Below are 15,562 nucleotides of genomic sequence, written 5' to 3'. Positions count from 1 at the left end.
TTCAGTAAATCTAAAATGAAACTTGTGATTTCAGGACTAACTTATTTTGAAACTTAAAATGTCCAAGTGCAAACAGTGCATTTAAACTCCCTTATGGATATGAAATGTTTTGGAATATGCGTGGATATTGTTTTATAACAAACCAATGTCTTACAGTTCTTACGCAACATGTTACTTTTTTATATTAATGTATTAATACTCTAAATGTCAAGCGCTGGAGCTTGGAAACGCGCTTGCTTATGCAACACTTAGTGCACATAGACACAGTCAGAATATCTGAGTTGGTGACAAGAGGAAAGATATAATGTGATACCTAGTTGTGGCAAAAGTCTTAGGAAGTACTTCTGAACTCTTGAAATAGTGTCTCCATAATGCCACACTTGAACACTGTTACTATTTTGCAGAGCCAAAACGTAGTATGGGCCAGAAGGAGAAGAATAAGCAGCTAGCATTTGATGATCAGTATGGGTCTGGTCTGGTGGAGGAGATGGGGGAGAATCTATCCCATAATTCCACTTTTCTCAGACATGGAATTCCCTATGTAAGGGTGCGTGTTTAGAGATGGCATGTTGTGGGGCCCTGTCAGGCTTGTTGCTCTCCTGTCCTGCACTGCTCTTGCCAGGTGCTATTCTCCATGTAGCATAGTGGAGACAACACTGTGATGATGAGTCATGGGTTTTAATAAGATAACCTTATAAAAAGTTTCAAAAATTTAACTTGGGGTCATCAGTCACAGACAGAGCACAGCACCTTCAGCTCAGGCTTGAGTTGTTTGTTTATGTTCTGAGATCAGTCTTCAGGGCCTTGTTCCTTCTGCATTTCTAAGAGAATGTATATAAAATGCATATGTCTAAGTGTCATATCTGTGACCTGTGCAGAATGAGCATTGTCAGTTACATTTGCAGCTTTAGCGTAGCTCTCTTGGCTTGGATATAAATTGGAGGAAGGGAGTAGACAGGTAGGGGAAGAATAGATTTGGGTTTTGTTTGTGGTGTTTGTTTGTTGCTTTTTTTTTAACTGAGGTACAATTTGATCTCATGGAAAGCTGGTAAATTCCTGAAGTATAGGTAGACTGAACTTCTACTGGGGATGTGGAGGTTTCTGAACGTTTAACCAAGATCGCACAGTATAAACTGCCTCTTAAAACTTTCAGTGCTAATGCTCTGTACAATTTTTAGCTGTTGTTTGTGCAACATACAAAATGCTTAATTGACTACTTTGTGAAAGGGAGTTCACTGAACTAGAATAGTAGCATGCTGCTCTTAAAATAGTCCATTTCTGTGCCAGCAGCATGGATGGCAAGGTGAACAGATTTGTGAGTTGCATGCTTGGTGATAGCTAGCTGACCTGCATGCTAGTTGTAAGTACTGAAGCTGTTGAGTACTTGATGATTTGTATCTGATATGCAGGACCTATCCGGAGATCCAGCTTTGGTCACATGCATAATACAGTGTACCTTAACTGTTTGACTTGAGGTGACTTGAGATGAGCTTGTGTTCATCTAATGATGAACTTTCAATTCTGATAAAAAGATGTGAAATGTCACTCTAAGTTGCAAAGAGTCATTATAGAGGCTACTAGACATATGTAATGGTTGAAAACTTGACTAGTTAAACTTACTGGACAAAATTAAGAACAAATACTGTAACACAGGAAGAATTTAGTGAATTTGTTTCAACTTCTCTTGAAAAGAGGCTACGTGGCTAGGGGTGCTCAGTCAGTACAAAGACTAGCATAATGCTGTCCTGCAGTATTGCTGTGACTTAACCACTGTATTTTAAATTGATATTTATGTCTTGCAGAGATACTATGGATAGTGTGAAGCAGAGCGCTGCCTTATGCTTGCTGCGTTTATATAGAACTTCTCCTGACCTTGTCCCCATGGGAGACTGGACGTCTAGAGTGGTGCATCTCCTCAATGACCAGCACTTGGTAAATCACCTTCATTATGCTTTTCAGGCCTACTGTGTATAGAGAATGATGTAACTTCTGCTGTTAAATACACTATTAATTTATTTCTTCTTGAGCTTTTCAAGCAAGTGGGTTGCTGTTTTCTTCAGGCTTGGGGAAAGAAATGGACGGAGTTGTCCTTTTTTAGTTTCTGTATGTGTTAATTTTTAATAAAGTGTTTTTTACCTTTTTCTTGGAGATATAAGAATGGTATGCACAAGTTCTTCTTTTGCTCTGGCTGTAAAGAAGTTAATCTTGTGCCATGTGATCCTAAGTCATTTTGCATAGGTGTAATACTAACTTTCCTAGGCCGTTTAAGATTAGACCTGCACTAAAAATGCAAGGCCTGATTTGTCAGTGCTTGGACTTCCTTGTCCTGTGATGTCCATGTTGTCATTCTTATCTTGCTGGTTCAGAAAAATCTATTGTTCTAGATAAGAGACTCTTTTTTTTTTTTTCCCCCTGTCTAGTTACTTTATGAAAGTAAGGCTATTAAGACTTGTGCTTCAGCAGTAATAAGAGTGCTTTAATCTGCAGTAATATAAAATGTTTGTGTTATACAAAGCCATCTCTTCATGTTGGGTTGTCAGAAATCTTTCCTGCGTGATCTGCTGCATCCTATTTCTTCTACTCGTGCTTCTCTTGTGTAATAGGACAACTTGCATCCAGGCTTTATTTTAATATAGCTCTGTTATTTTAGATGTACTATCCAAACATGAGACAAACCTAATAGAAAAATAGCATTAAATGCTCTGCAAGCATGGCATATGTTGTTGAAAATCCTGTTGGATTTTAAAGATGTATAATTAGTCTAGCTGCTAGCCAAATAAAGGGCTTTTTAATGTGGGGCTTTGTCATGGGGATAAACTTAGTTTTGTTGTGTATTAAAAAATACTTGAAGTGAAAGGTGTTAATGGGCAGCATCTTAAACTGTTACAAAATTGAATATATTGCTTTGTTTTCTTCTAGGGTGTGGTTACTGCAGCTACAAGTCTGATCACCACTTTGGCACAGAAGAACCCGGAAGAGTTTAAAACTTCAGTCTCTTTGGCAGTGTCTAGATTAAGCAGAGTGAGTCCAATGATAATTTTGATAATACTTCACTGTTGCTTAATTTATCCAGCTTCCTAGGTCAGGCTAGCTTACTGTTGCTTATTTATTCAGCTTTCTAGGTCAGATTAGTGTACCATTAAAAGTGAAGATGATTCAGTTTCACTTCATATAGCTGGTTCAGCTAATCTCTTTTAACACTTGTTGCTTACCAGGGCAGAAAACTGTATTAGCTTGCCCAAACTTTCTTGGTGTAATCCTTGCTATGCTCCAAGTCTATGTAGCAAAAAGGTGTCTTTCAGCTACTTGTATTTCAAAGGATCCTCATGATTCAGTTGAGTTTTTAATCCTCATGTTATGTTACTATAACAACAAAGAGTAGTTGGATCAAAGACTGATTCTGCAGACTTCTGCACAGAACCCTCAAAAATACAGCCCATACTTTTATCTAAGCTTCTTACAAAATTAATCTTCTTCCTATTCCCTCTCTTGAGCTGCTGCTAGGTTAATAATCATAAGCATTTGATATTCTGTAAATGGGTGTAGGGGGTTAAGCAGGGGCAGGGGGTGCAGGGATGAGTGGAGAGACATTTCTGTAAGTTAGCGTCTTCATGCTGGAAAACTTAGGTTACTGTTTTGTTTGATTTTTGTGTTTTGGAAGGCATGCAAGACATAGGAGGATACTACTTCACAAATGTATTTTAGACCCAGATTTATGCAGTGTTATACCCAAAATTACTTGTAGTTCAGAGAAGTTTAATTTATTTTCAAATATGAAGATTTTGTCTAATACTTAAAAGCAAGGGAGTGCTGAGGGAAGTGCATAGCTGTTCTGTAATAGAGCAGCAAGAATTAGATAGAATTTCTTTGAGCAAAGCTAGTGCCAAACTCATGCTTACCCTAGAATCAAAGGGGGAGGAGAAATCCTTGAAGAGGGCTACTTCCTCTGAAACCTAATCTAATACTTATCACATGTCACTATGCATATAAATCTCTTCTGTGAAAGCTATGTGTTCTTTGCTCTGGAGTGTGAATATTACTGAAGCTGTTAGTTGGTCCTTCTGCTTTAGTTCAGTCTGCCATAGCATCTTGTGCTTGAATTCCAAGTTCACCTATCAGCAGTCAACTATAACACTATATTTAGGCTTTCTGTTGGCTGAATTTATGAATTGCTGAACCAAAGAAGGTCAAGCTTCTAGTTAAGTGTTTTGGTGTTATAAGATAGTCATCTTCATTCTTAAGAAAATCAAGTATGCTTTCAGAAAGAGACTTCCTAGACTACTGTATCTGTAAAACTGAATTTCTATTACTAGACAACCTGATGGTATACTCATAGTATGACAACTTACACCTAGTTAATTTACTGAATTAAATATTGCTCGTGACAGTTTTGTAAGCCTCTGTCAAAAGTGACCTACAGTGTTCTTTGGGTCCTTCTCATGACTGTGGATCACTTAACTTCCGTAGCTGACATGCTGTCTCCTTTACAGATTGTAACTTCTGCATCAACAGATCTTCAGGACTATACATACTACTTTGTTCCTGCTCCTTGGTTATCTGTGAAACTTCTGAGGTTGTTACAGTGCTATCCACCTCCAGGTAATGCACAAATCACAACGGTGGTCATCTCTTTTATGCAGTATGCTATCTCCAAAGAGCTACTGTGCTGTAGTGTTACCATAACTTGGAGTGCAAGTACATTGTCTTAAGAGAAGGATACTGAAGTCTGTACTCTTGAGTGTTTGTTAAAATTAAACACAACATCGTTCAAAAGGCCACGTAGTTTAGAGCAAAATGTCGAACCAGTTTGCATCTTATAAACCAGTTGCAACTGCCATTTTAAACATTCTTTAGTGTTATCAACTATATTAAAGTCTTGAAATATATTACAGTGCAGATCATGTTTGGCTTTTGTTCTCACCCAGATAGAACTGTGGCTTAGAATTCTTTTGCCAACTGTATATTGGGGGAGGGTGAACTGTTTTTAATGTATCAGAATACTTCGGTTTATTGAGATCTAGCAAGGTGGAAGGCTGAAGGTAGGGGTTAGAGTGTTGAGCAAAATGAAGTTGTCCAACGGCTTGTTCTTCTCCAGAAGACCCTGCAGTACGTGGTCGTCTAACAGAATGCCTGGAAACTATTCTTAACAAAGCGCAGGAGCCACCAAAGTCAAAAAAAGTACAACACTCAAATGCAAAGAATGCTGTGCTGTTTGAGGCAATAAGCTTAATTATACATCATGACAGGTGAGCTGTGAGAACGCTTCTGTTATGAGGGGATTTTTTAAAGTGAAAAGCTGTTGCTTTCTCTTGAACACTAAATGGAATTTTACTGGGGGGGAAGGCGGGGAGAACAAAATATGAAGTTGCTTGCTAGATTGGAACACAATCACAGCAATGGAATTGAACAGTATTAATGAACTGTGTTGCTGTCAGCATATTTTTTTTTATTGCTTTGTTTCTTGCTGCTTCTTTTTTTTTTGGTGTTTTGTATTGACCTCACCACTCTAATCCAACAGAGATTATTTGCTCACAGTATCTGAATTTTCTTTTCACCTTCGGGGCATTCTAGCAGACACTTTGAGGCATCATAAGAAATTTCCACTGCAGAAATAGTATTTTGTATTGGGTGTTCTCAAAACTGTTGCTTTTAACCCTTTCACTTTCTCTCCCATTCTGTGCAGTGAGCCAAATCTACTAGTCCGTGCCTGTAACCAGCTAGGTCAGTTCTTGCAGCACCGAGAAACTAATTTGCGTTACCTAGCACTGGAAAGCATGTGCACGCTTGCCAGCTCTGAATTCTCACATGAGGCTGTGAAAACACACATAGAAACAGTTATCAATGCATTGAAGGTAAATATTTAAGTGTGCAGTCTGTTTTGAGTGTGGTCTTCTCCGCTGCCTCAATACCCTCTCCCTCACTGCCCCAAACCCCCCATCCCCAATTAAGCTAATAATACTTGGGGACCAAATGCATTACTCTCCGAAGTCTGCTTTAGGTTTTTTCCTTAAACCTGCAAAATCTTGCTGTGCTGGTAATGATAGAGGTCAGCTTCAGTTTATTTCTGCAGCTTACTAGTAAATCTGATACTTGTAGCTGTGGCCCCTGTAACACTTTGGTATCTCCTCAAGCTGTAGACTGAAGATGAATAATTCATTCAAAATGTGGAATTTCAAAACAGAGAATGCTAGGAAGACTTTATTTTATTACTGTGTTGCTGGTATCAGACACTGTTCCTTCACTGCAGTAGCTTATGGGGAGCAGTAGGGCAGACCAACTTCCACTGCAGAATCAGAAAGTCAAGAAACCAGGAAGACACATTCCCAGGCCATGTTTATGTGAAAAAGCAGAAGTCAAAAGAGGAAGACTGATTTGCATGTAAATTTACTTGCACACTTCAGTGTTTACATGTATTGTTTTCTTCTAAGCTCATGCTGTAGCATAATAATATATTTGTCTGATTTTAAAGTACATATCTGTTCTAGCTGGGCTTCTGTTGATACAAGGCAAGCCCAATACTGAAGCTGAAGGTAGCTAATTGCCTTTTGGCCTGGTGACAATTTGACAATTTCAGCCAGTTATTAGTGTGTTTGTGGCCAGTGGTGTCACTTACCCAGTACACAGTGGACCACAAACTCATTCACCCTAGTTAGGGTAATAGTGGAGTATTCTGTACAAACTCCTCCATCCTTTCAGCACTTGCATGGATTTGAATATGTATACTACAGAAACAAAACCTGATGATTTGAATTTTGTAATATTATCTAAAAGCAGGAAGCTGTCTGAGTCTCCAGTGACCTCTTTCTAGGTGACTGAAAGTGAGAATAGCAAGAGAAACTCATAGCTTATGTGAAGGGTGTATCTAAGTTCATTCTGCATCTGAAAGATTGTGAAAATGCATTTGTTTTAAACTTGACTATGGATTATAGTAAGTTTCATCTCTTTAAGTTGCATGTGCTTTCCAAATAAAAATGAAATCATCTTGACCTCTTGCTGTGTGTCCTTTTGCAGACTGAAAGAGATGTAAGCGTACGACAAAGAGCCGTAGATCTCCTGTACGCAATGTGTGACCGAAGCAATGCCCAACAGATTGTGGCTGAAATGCTGAATTACTTGGAGACTGCTGATTATTCCATTAGAGAAGAAATTGTGAGATATTTGCATTTCCTTATTTTTTTCATAGCTGGCTTTGGCACAATATGTATCATTTGTTGATTGGGATGCTGGATAGTCTGTGATAGAGATTCTTTTTCATGATGATGTGAAAAAAAAAAAACAAACGAAAACCCAAAAACGAGAACACACCAAAACCCCCAAAAAACAAACAAAAAACAAACAAAACCCCCAAAACCCCAAGTTTGTAGTCTAATAGCAAAGAATGTTCTTCATTTAGGTTAAACTAATGGGGGAGGTGGGGGGGGAAAAAAACCTTGGAAACTAGGAATTTTAAAAACTAAGTTTGGTCTCGGGGCATTGCATATAGAAAGTGAAGTGAATTTTATCAGTGTTTGAGCAAATACAATCTCTAGATCTGAGGGTTATGTCCTATGTCCTACTCTAGTCAACTGTTTAACAGCTTCAAAAATTAGTGTGATAAATACTTATTTGTGGGTAGAACTTCATACTGCGTATGCTGTGAGAACATTCTATCAGTCTAAGGATTCCCAGAAAAAATACCTTATCAACTAAAAGAGAGGCATGATATGTATCTCCTTCATCCCAGCAGGAAAAAAATTGCAAAAGTTGAAATACTTGCTTAATGACCTTCCTGGAATGGTAGCCAAAACCTGTACTTTATGGTAATTATTTAGCTTAGTTAAGTGCTAAAGTTTCTTGATCGGAGAAGTTAACATAGAATACATTGTTAGTTGATTTACCTCTTGTATGGTCTTGTTGCTGTTGGCAATCTACCCTAACTTGGCAGATAATGTGAATTTCATTCTGTTAACTTACTACTCTTAAAATAATAGGTCAATATAAATGCAACTGATGACAAATTATGTGGAAGTCTCTTCCTATGCTGATTGTTTGCTTCAGGATATAGGAATCTTAGTATGACCTGAAAAAGTCAGCTATATTTTGGTGACTCTGGTCTGTCCGTGCTAGCTTGCGTTTCCCCTTTTTTTTTTTTAAGAGGTCTCCAATTTCCTACTTGGTCCTGTCTCAGTGATGGTTTAGGTGGTGTTTTTTATAGCAAACAAAAAATGTTCAATAAATTGCTTTTGATCACTTAGTTACACAGTTGAAAAGCCACAGATGCAACATTTGAATGCGTTACGGGGAAAGCATTATGTACCTGGCAACTGGTGTGTTCTGGCACAGAATTTCAATGTTCATCTTTCACCTTCACTGTAGGAGCAAGTGAGCAAGCTGACACATCTGAAACTGAGGCTTCTGGGCTATCATGGTTTATCACTAGGTGGATATGAAAGTGAATCTTGATACACAGCTTGTAGTAGAAGCTAGTCAACCTTCTTTCTTCTTACATGTGTTCAGGTTCTGAAAGTTGCAATTCTAGCTGAGAAGTATGCAGTGGATTATACCTGGTATGTGGATACAATCTTGAATCTGATTCGCATTGCCGGTGACTATGTCAGTGAAGAAGTGTGGTATCGAGTTATTCAGATTGTCATCAACAGGGATGATGTTCAAGGATATGCAGCAAAGACTGTTTTTGAGGTGAGAATAACTGTTTTCAATTTACTTTCAAAATGAGGTAGGAATTAAGTAAACAACACATGATCTAGCAGGTGTGTGTCCTTCCCCATGCAGGGAGGAGTAAAAATATGATCCTGAATATTTCAACAAAATGCTACTGAAGCTTTCTGTAAAACCAGCATCATAGATTTTCAGAGCCAGAGACTGTATTAAGTTGATGAGAAGCTTCTCTGGCCTAAGTAATGTAGAATACATCTGGTACTGTTCTGGTTTTGGTGAGGGAAGGCAGAGTGGGTTATGCTGGGTTCTTTATTTCGGTGGATGGCACTGAATGAATGGCTTAGTAAGGAAATTACATTACCTGGAAAATTACTGAAATGTAGTAAAAATAGAAGCCTTTTACAGGGTGGCTTGCTTTTTTTGTGTGTGGTGTTTTTTTGTTTTCTGCATGCAGGAATCCAAAACACTCAAAATAACTTGATCATTCCGGAAGCATATACCCATTCCTTCTGTTCAGGATCCGATAAAACTGGAATTTGAATATTAAAGGAGAACACTTTCAAATGTCCAGCCTTGTTGCTCTGATTTTGTTTGGCTTCTTCATATGGGCTTTCCACTTTTTTTTTTTAATTTCCTTTCCTGAATGTTTAAGCTGACTTTTGGAACTCATCCCTGCATGTATGTGTTTCTTTGTACTCAGTAAAGACAGTATTTTCATCTTGGACAACTTCAGCACATTTTTGCAAGGTTTAATTACAGTATATTAACATTATTCTGACACCCCTGAAGATGTAAGGGGAAACCTAAACAGCTGTATCTGTCCTCAAAAGTCCATAGTACTGCCAGATGGGCCGAAGAGTGCTTTTAAGCAAGTAATATTTATGTTAGAGATTCTTCTATGAAGTCATACCACCTATGAGAAAAGTACAATAAGTGCTTTGTAGTCCCTAGACCTATGGTCTGCTCTTACAGGAAAGTAGACTAGGAAACTGGACATGGAAGTGACAGAAAAGATGTTTTTTGATACACTACAGATTGATGATTATTAATGTGTTCCTACAGGCCCTTCAAGCTCCAGCATGCCATGAGAATCTTGTAAAAGTAGGTGGCTACATCTTGGGAGAATTTGGAAATCTGATAGCAGGTGATCCAAGATCAAGGTAAAATACCTTCTAAAATACTGAATTGAAGTAGTAACACTTCCTGTAAGGTATCTAGTCTATTTAATATTCCTAAAGGCCAGTTAACAAATGATTCAGCTATTGCTAGTAATGCATTAAGAATTATCATGTCTACAACAACTGAACAAACTATTTTTCTTCCAATCTTTTAAGTCCCCTCATCCAGTTCAACTTGCTACATTCCAAGTTTCATCTGTGTAGTGTTCCTACCCGAGCTCTGCTTTTGTCTACCTACATCAAGTTTGTGAACCTGTTTCCAGAAATCAAAACTACAATTCAAGATGTATTGCGCAGTGACAGTCAGCTAAAGAATGCTGATGTGGAGCTGCAGCAGAGAGCTGTGGAGTATTTGAGGCTCAGTACTATTGCCAGTACTGATATATTGGTAGGTATAAAGATTACTTTTTTCTTTTATGCAGAACTCTTTAACTGTGTCTTCTGTCAACAAGTAAACTCCACTAAACCTTACCTGATGGCTCAGAAATCTTAATGCAGGATTAAGGATCCACAATGTGGGTGCTAATTCTTTTAGTCTACCTAATTCAGCTGCAGTCATCTTTAATTTAGAGCTAAAAGCAAAGTTGTTATTGCTTTAGTGGGACAAATGACTGTTAAAGCGTGCTAATCTAGAGCTGGGAAGCCGGTGAAAGCTGGCATAGTACAGGGTCCTACAGTATTCAGATACCAAAAAGCCAGTGCTTTGTTTTGAGGACTTACTTGATGGTGGACAGGAAACTTGTAATTGTGCTGAATTTTTTTTGTCTGTAGAAGTTCACAGTGTTTTAGCCTAATGCTTTTGGGTCTGGCCAGAGCATGGGAAACTTAGTCTTGACAGCTAATAAATGCTTAGGTCTGACTAGACCCTTGGCTAATCTTCTGTGGTTTCAGTCCAGGTCTGCTTGACTTAAGGACCATTAGGTTTGCTATGATCTAATTTTTTCTTTTTAATTTAATAGCACTGTACCAGGGGAGTGGTATGCTCCTGTTTTCTTAAACAACTGCTTTGGGAGGACTTCAGAAAGTTTTAAATTTTTTTTTAAAAAGCAAGTCGACTCCATCACTGTACAATAAACTGCATAGTCATTTTCTGTGTGGATAATTACTTCTGCTTTTCCCTCATGCAGTCTATAAGGGTGTATCTCTTCAAAGACTCAGAAGCTGGTTTGGCTTTTTATGTAAGTTTAACTAATACCCTTTTTTTTTTTTTCCTGTGGTAAGGCTACAGTGCTGGAAGAAATGCCTCCCTTTCCAGAGAGGGAATCTTCTATTTTGGCTAAACTCAAGAAGAAGAAAGGCCCAGGCACAGTTACTGACCTGGAAGAGATCAAAAAGGAGAGGAGCTCGGATATGAATGGAAGTGCTGAACCTGCCTCTGTCAATGCCAGTGCTGTTGTGAGTTTAAAAGCTGTTATTTCGCTAATTTAGATGACATGCAAGTGAGAAAAGAATGGTTTCCTTAAAGTGGCTTTTTAGGGGTTTAAAACTTCTCATCTGAAATTTAAGACTGTTTTGCTATAAAGTAGCAGGGGAACATACAGCTGCTTTCCCCCCACCGCATGCTTGGATGCAATTTTCCTTTGGGAATCTTATGTAAATGAGGACAAACTGTCTGCAGCCTAAAAAAAAAAATATATCCCTTTTACGTTGTTACTTTGAAAAATCTTGCTGTAAACTTAGAAATGGGAATTTCCTTGCCAGTGAAATTGCAGTGAAGGTGAGATGATAAAATTAACATATTTCAAAGCAGTAACTCGAATTTCAAAGTATCAGCTCTTCTTCTGCCTTGTCTAAAGTGGTAGATATTTTGCATCTTGTTTTGGGTTGTTATTGTTTTTACTAGAAGTGGACAACACTTGACTTAAAACGGCTGTCCTTAAATCAATATAATGTTGTTAGTCTTTATTTGACAGTACTATTTGGTAGACAAGGCCACAATCTTGTTTCTTCTGAGCTGCAACTTCTCATTTTGTTGTCAATTAAAGCTGGTAGGATGAATTGTTCCCATAATGTAATACTTGTTTCTAATTTTAATGACTAGCATATGTAATTACATTTGAGATGTAGTAGTAGATTACCTAAGAGGAGGAACTATTGTAGCACACTCCCCACCCTGTTTGTTAAAGCATAATCCTTTTAGCTCTTAGTCACTGCAGTATGTGAGAGTAGATGTTCCAAGTGCAACATAGTTGAATGGACAGAAATACCTTTCCAGCAGAAAAGTTGCCAAATATTCTTTGCATGCCAAATTGAGGTGACTGGCAGTTAGAATTGTGTTATGATTTATGAGCTTTACTTTATGGGTTGCAGTCAGAGACTCCCCTGTTACCTTCATCAGTGGCTTTGGTGTGACCCTGGCTTAGATGCCAAGAATATGTTCCAAATTGGAGTTTCAGCTGTTTGTTTTCAGTAGTTCTTACCAATAGGCTTCTGGAAACTTTTGCCAGGGAATTTTTTTGTTATACTGCATCAAATTCAGTCTTTGGAGTATATGATAACTTTGAGTTGGCTTACAAAAACAAAATTTCACACTCAATCCAAATGCATCTCATGACTCATCTTCAGCATAACTAGCATATTGTAGGCTGCTAATGTCTAATACATTGAACATTTTGTTTAACAGTCTATGCTTTGTTCTCGCATGTGACTTGGGCAGATATATGCGGCCTCTGTTGCATGATTCTGTGTCCTGGCTGCTTGATTTTTTTTCTATTTGAGGAAAACAATTTTTGAAGGTCTTGCCCTCTACCTTTAGCATTTGCAGCTTGAACCAGCTACAGGTTCTGCTTTTTTGCTGGTTACGTTTTACATTGTTTCTAATTTTGCCAAGCTTCAAAAACGCAGGACTAAACTGATAATCAATTTTAAAGATGCTGTAATGTTTTAATTTAGGTTTGTGTAAAAGTCACTGCCTTTCTTACTGGATTCTTCATTAAAGAAAAGCAACACATTTTAATTTTATTCCCTACAGTACTTAATTTCCCTTGAAACTAAGAGGGGAGGAGAGAAGGGGCAAAACATTGTCGTATTTCTTCTGCAGAATTCTAGACAGATTAATTCTAGACAGATGAATTTTGTGTTTTTTTTTATTTAATGGTTAGATGGACATAACTCTCTTCAAAGTAAAAAAAGAAAACCATATCTGTAAATGACCTTAAGTTGAAATGCAAGGTGATAACTGCATTCATGAAGCCTCCTACCTCCATTCAAAGCTTGATTTGGAGTGGGGAGAGGCACTCTGCCATAGCTTAGTTGACTATGCAAGAGACAGGTTTTGCTGGTTTGTGGGGTTTTTTTTGGTTGGTGGTTTTTTGTGTGTGTGTTGTTTTTTGTTTTAGTCTTGCTGTAGTGTAACACCAAAGTGTTTTGTCTTCCCTAGTCTACTCCTTCTCCATCTGCGGATCTGCTGGGTCTAGGTGCTGCCCCTCTCACCAATTCAGCTCCCCCACCATCCTCTAGTGGTAGCCTGCTGGTAGATGTATTTTCAGATTCGGCTTCTGCGGTTGCACCTCTTGCTCCTGGTTCTGATGAAAACTTTGCAAGGTAATTAAGTCAGCCTGTAAGGAATCTGAAGAAGAATTTTTCTGTTAAAACAGGATTAGAGAAAAAAACTACATACAATAACTTCTGGTTTTGTTCCAGCTTATTGAATAAATTCCTGGGTGGTAGTTGTGCAGCAAGAGAGGTGTTCTTGAACTCTGTGCTGGATGTGCTGTCTTTATTGAATACCTCTGCTCATGGAAAAACTGAGTCCATAGTAATCAACCTGAGGATATTAGCCACGCAGTATTACCTAGTTTTCATGCTGGTTTTGCTGCTTTGTTAAACTAAGCTGCTTGGGCATCTCAATACATCTTGAATTTGGGGGTTATCTGGCCAGATATGAATATGTTTATTCTTATCTTATTTCCGTAAAGTATTATTGTGTGTCTCCACTTATGGCAAGCTGATACTGGGACAGTGAGATGGATTATATCCAGAGATACTGGTTCTCCGTATTTCAAGATACACTTAAATTGTTCTGCTACTGTCTGACAAACAGGTGTGAAAAGGGGAAAAAACAAGTACTTTTTTTTTAAGGGGATTTGATACAAGTGTCTTCTGAATTACATTACCAAATGTAGTGTAGGTGCAATGTGTTATTAATCCCTTTAATATTAAAAGCCACTGTGGCTAAACTCAAATGTTGTTTAGCTAAAATTTTGGAAATAAATAGTATAAGATCACAGAATGCCTCAAAATCTGTAGTCTTACTGGCCAAGAATGTATTACTATTGTCAAGGACCAAATTTTGCATGATGTCATAACAAATTTGTGATGTGTCTTAATATAAAAGACATAATTAGTGAAACTAATCTGCCTGGATCATTGAGACTTTAATCAAAATTTTATGTTAGGCAATGCATTGTTGCAGGTTTGCAGTGATTAAGACTTGATTCTGTGTTTCTCTTAGAAGGCAATAAGCAATGTTTAATCATGCTACACAATACCAAGACTTTAAGAAGCTACGCAAGCTTGTTAGAGCTTTTTTTTTTTGAGGGGGGGAAAAAAAAACCCCACAATACTAGTAGCTTCATAAGCAAAAGTTACCTAAAAAGAGTTTTCTCTTTCTGCAGAAGAAAGTATAGCATTGCCCAAGCCCTTGGTCTGTCTGTAGATGATTAAATGCTTCTTTAATGATACTGAGAAGTTGCTTTTTACAGTTTCCTGCCTCTCTTTAGTGCTGTTGTCACTTTTGTTTCTAATCTGTTACTTGGGTAAGTCATTCTCTGTGTGCCCGTATATTCTTGCCTACACTTAATACTTGTGTGTTTTTTAAGAACTGATTGTGCAGCTGTAGTTTGAAGTGCCACTAAGCTTGATGAGGCCTCCACTTCAAAGCACACATTTGTAGTAGTTAATATACATCTACATTTATGGTTTTGAACTAAAACTTTTTTGCCATCACAATTAAACACCTAAAAGGACTTGGTGCTTTAAGAGGCATAAATTTAAGCTGCTGAACACCTTCAGCTGTCTCCTGTCTTGGGAAGAATTGCTGGTTCCTAACAATCAGGGTGGGGTGGGGAAGAGAAGTGGGGGGAAAACATTGTCTAATGCCTAAAACCTTTCTAGGTGTACTGAGCTAGGGCAGCTAATAAATTTTTCATGCATTAGACTCAACAGTACCATTTTTGAGGAAGGAGGTAAAAGAAATAACTAAGCACTAAGCTGTCTTTACTAACTCCTGCTATCTCTGTCGCTACTGCCTTTCTTCCTTTGTGCTGCCTGAACTAGCCCTGACCTGGCTTCATCTGAGGTAGTTTCTGAGGAACCAGCTGATACTGTGCATGATGCTGATGAGCTTTTTCACAAGTAAGCAATACTAAAACCTTGCAAGGCTGGGCAACTTCCAGAATATAGTTATAAAGCAAAACTATATTGTGCATTAACTTAATACCAGCAAAACTAGAGGAACATGTACTGTCAGACTTGTGACTAGAACACCTCTATAGATGCTGTGGATTTATGACAAGCTCATGAATACACAGGTTAGAGTTGCCTTTGAGTCAGTGCTATCACACACTGCTCTAAAATGAGGCAATGCCATTTATGTATTATGTTTTGCAACTATTCACAAATAAAGGAACAACATAAAAGTATATTTTCCAAAGTACTGATACGATATTTGAGAGCATGTTTTAAGTCCCTTGTAAGCAAAATGCTGATGTTTGCTGACCACCTCT

The 15,562-nt window shown here is 38.0% G+C and overlaps 1 protein-coding gene across 6 annotated transcripts in view; it reads left to right on the top strand.

Annotated features, from left to right (window-relative positions):
* Positions 1-15,562, top strand: part of AP2A2 (adaptor related protein complex 2 subunit alpha 2) — a 46,948-nt gene that overhangs the window by 26,031 nt on the left and 5,355 nt on the right. For 2 of the 6 annotated variants that reach the window (XM_072864353.1, XM_072864349.1), the window contains exons 5-15: positions 1,803-1,932; positions 2,920-3,021; positions 4,491-4,599; positions 5,099-5,246; positions 5,684-5,852; positions 7,012-7,149; positions 8,497-8,679; positions 9,721-9,818; positions 9,993-10,224; positions 11,058-11,231; positions 13,216-13,379. In XM_072864353.1, the coding sequence (XP_072720454.1) occupies positions 1,803-1,932; positions 2,920-3,021; positions 4,491-4,599; positions 5,099-5,246; positions 5,684-5,852; positions 7,012-7,149; positions 8,497-8,679; positions 9,721-9,818; positions 9,993-10,224; positions 11,058-11,231; positions 13,216-13,379 (1,647 nt within the window). Of the gene's footprint in view, positions 1-1,802; positions 1,933-2,919; positions 3,022-4,490; positions 4,600-5,095; positions 5,247-5,683; positions 5,853-7,011; positions 7,150-8,496; positions 8,680-9,720; positions 9,819-9,992; positions 10,225-11,057; positions 11,232-13,215; positions 13,380-15,113; positions 15,192-15,562 lie in introns of all 6 variants that reach the window. The other 4 variants (XM_072864352.1, XM_072864348.1, XM_072864351.1 and 1 more) reach the window with 3 other exon arrangements.

The sequence above is a fragment of the Ciconia boyciana genome, chromosome 6, assembly GCF_034638445.1.
Source record: "Ciconia boyciana chromosome 6, ASM3463844v1, whole genome shotgun sequence".
NCBI lineage: Eukaryota > Metazoa > Chordata > Aves > Ciconiiformes > Ciconiidae > Ciconia > Ciconia boyciana.
The sequence above is the reverse complement of the archived record's forward strand: the minus strand, read 5'-3'. Positions and strand labels throughout refer to the sequence as shown.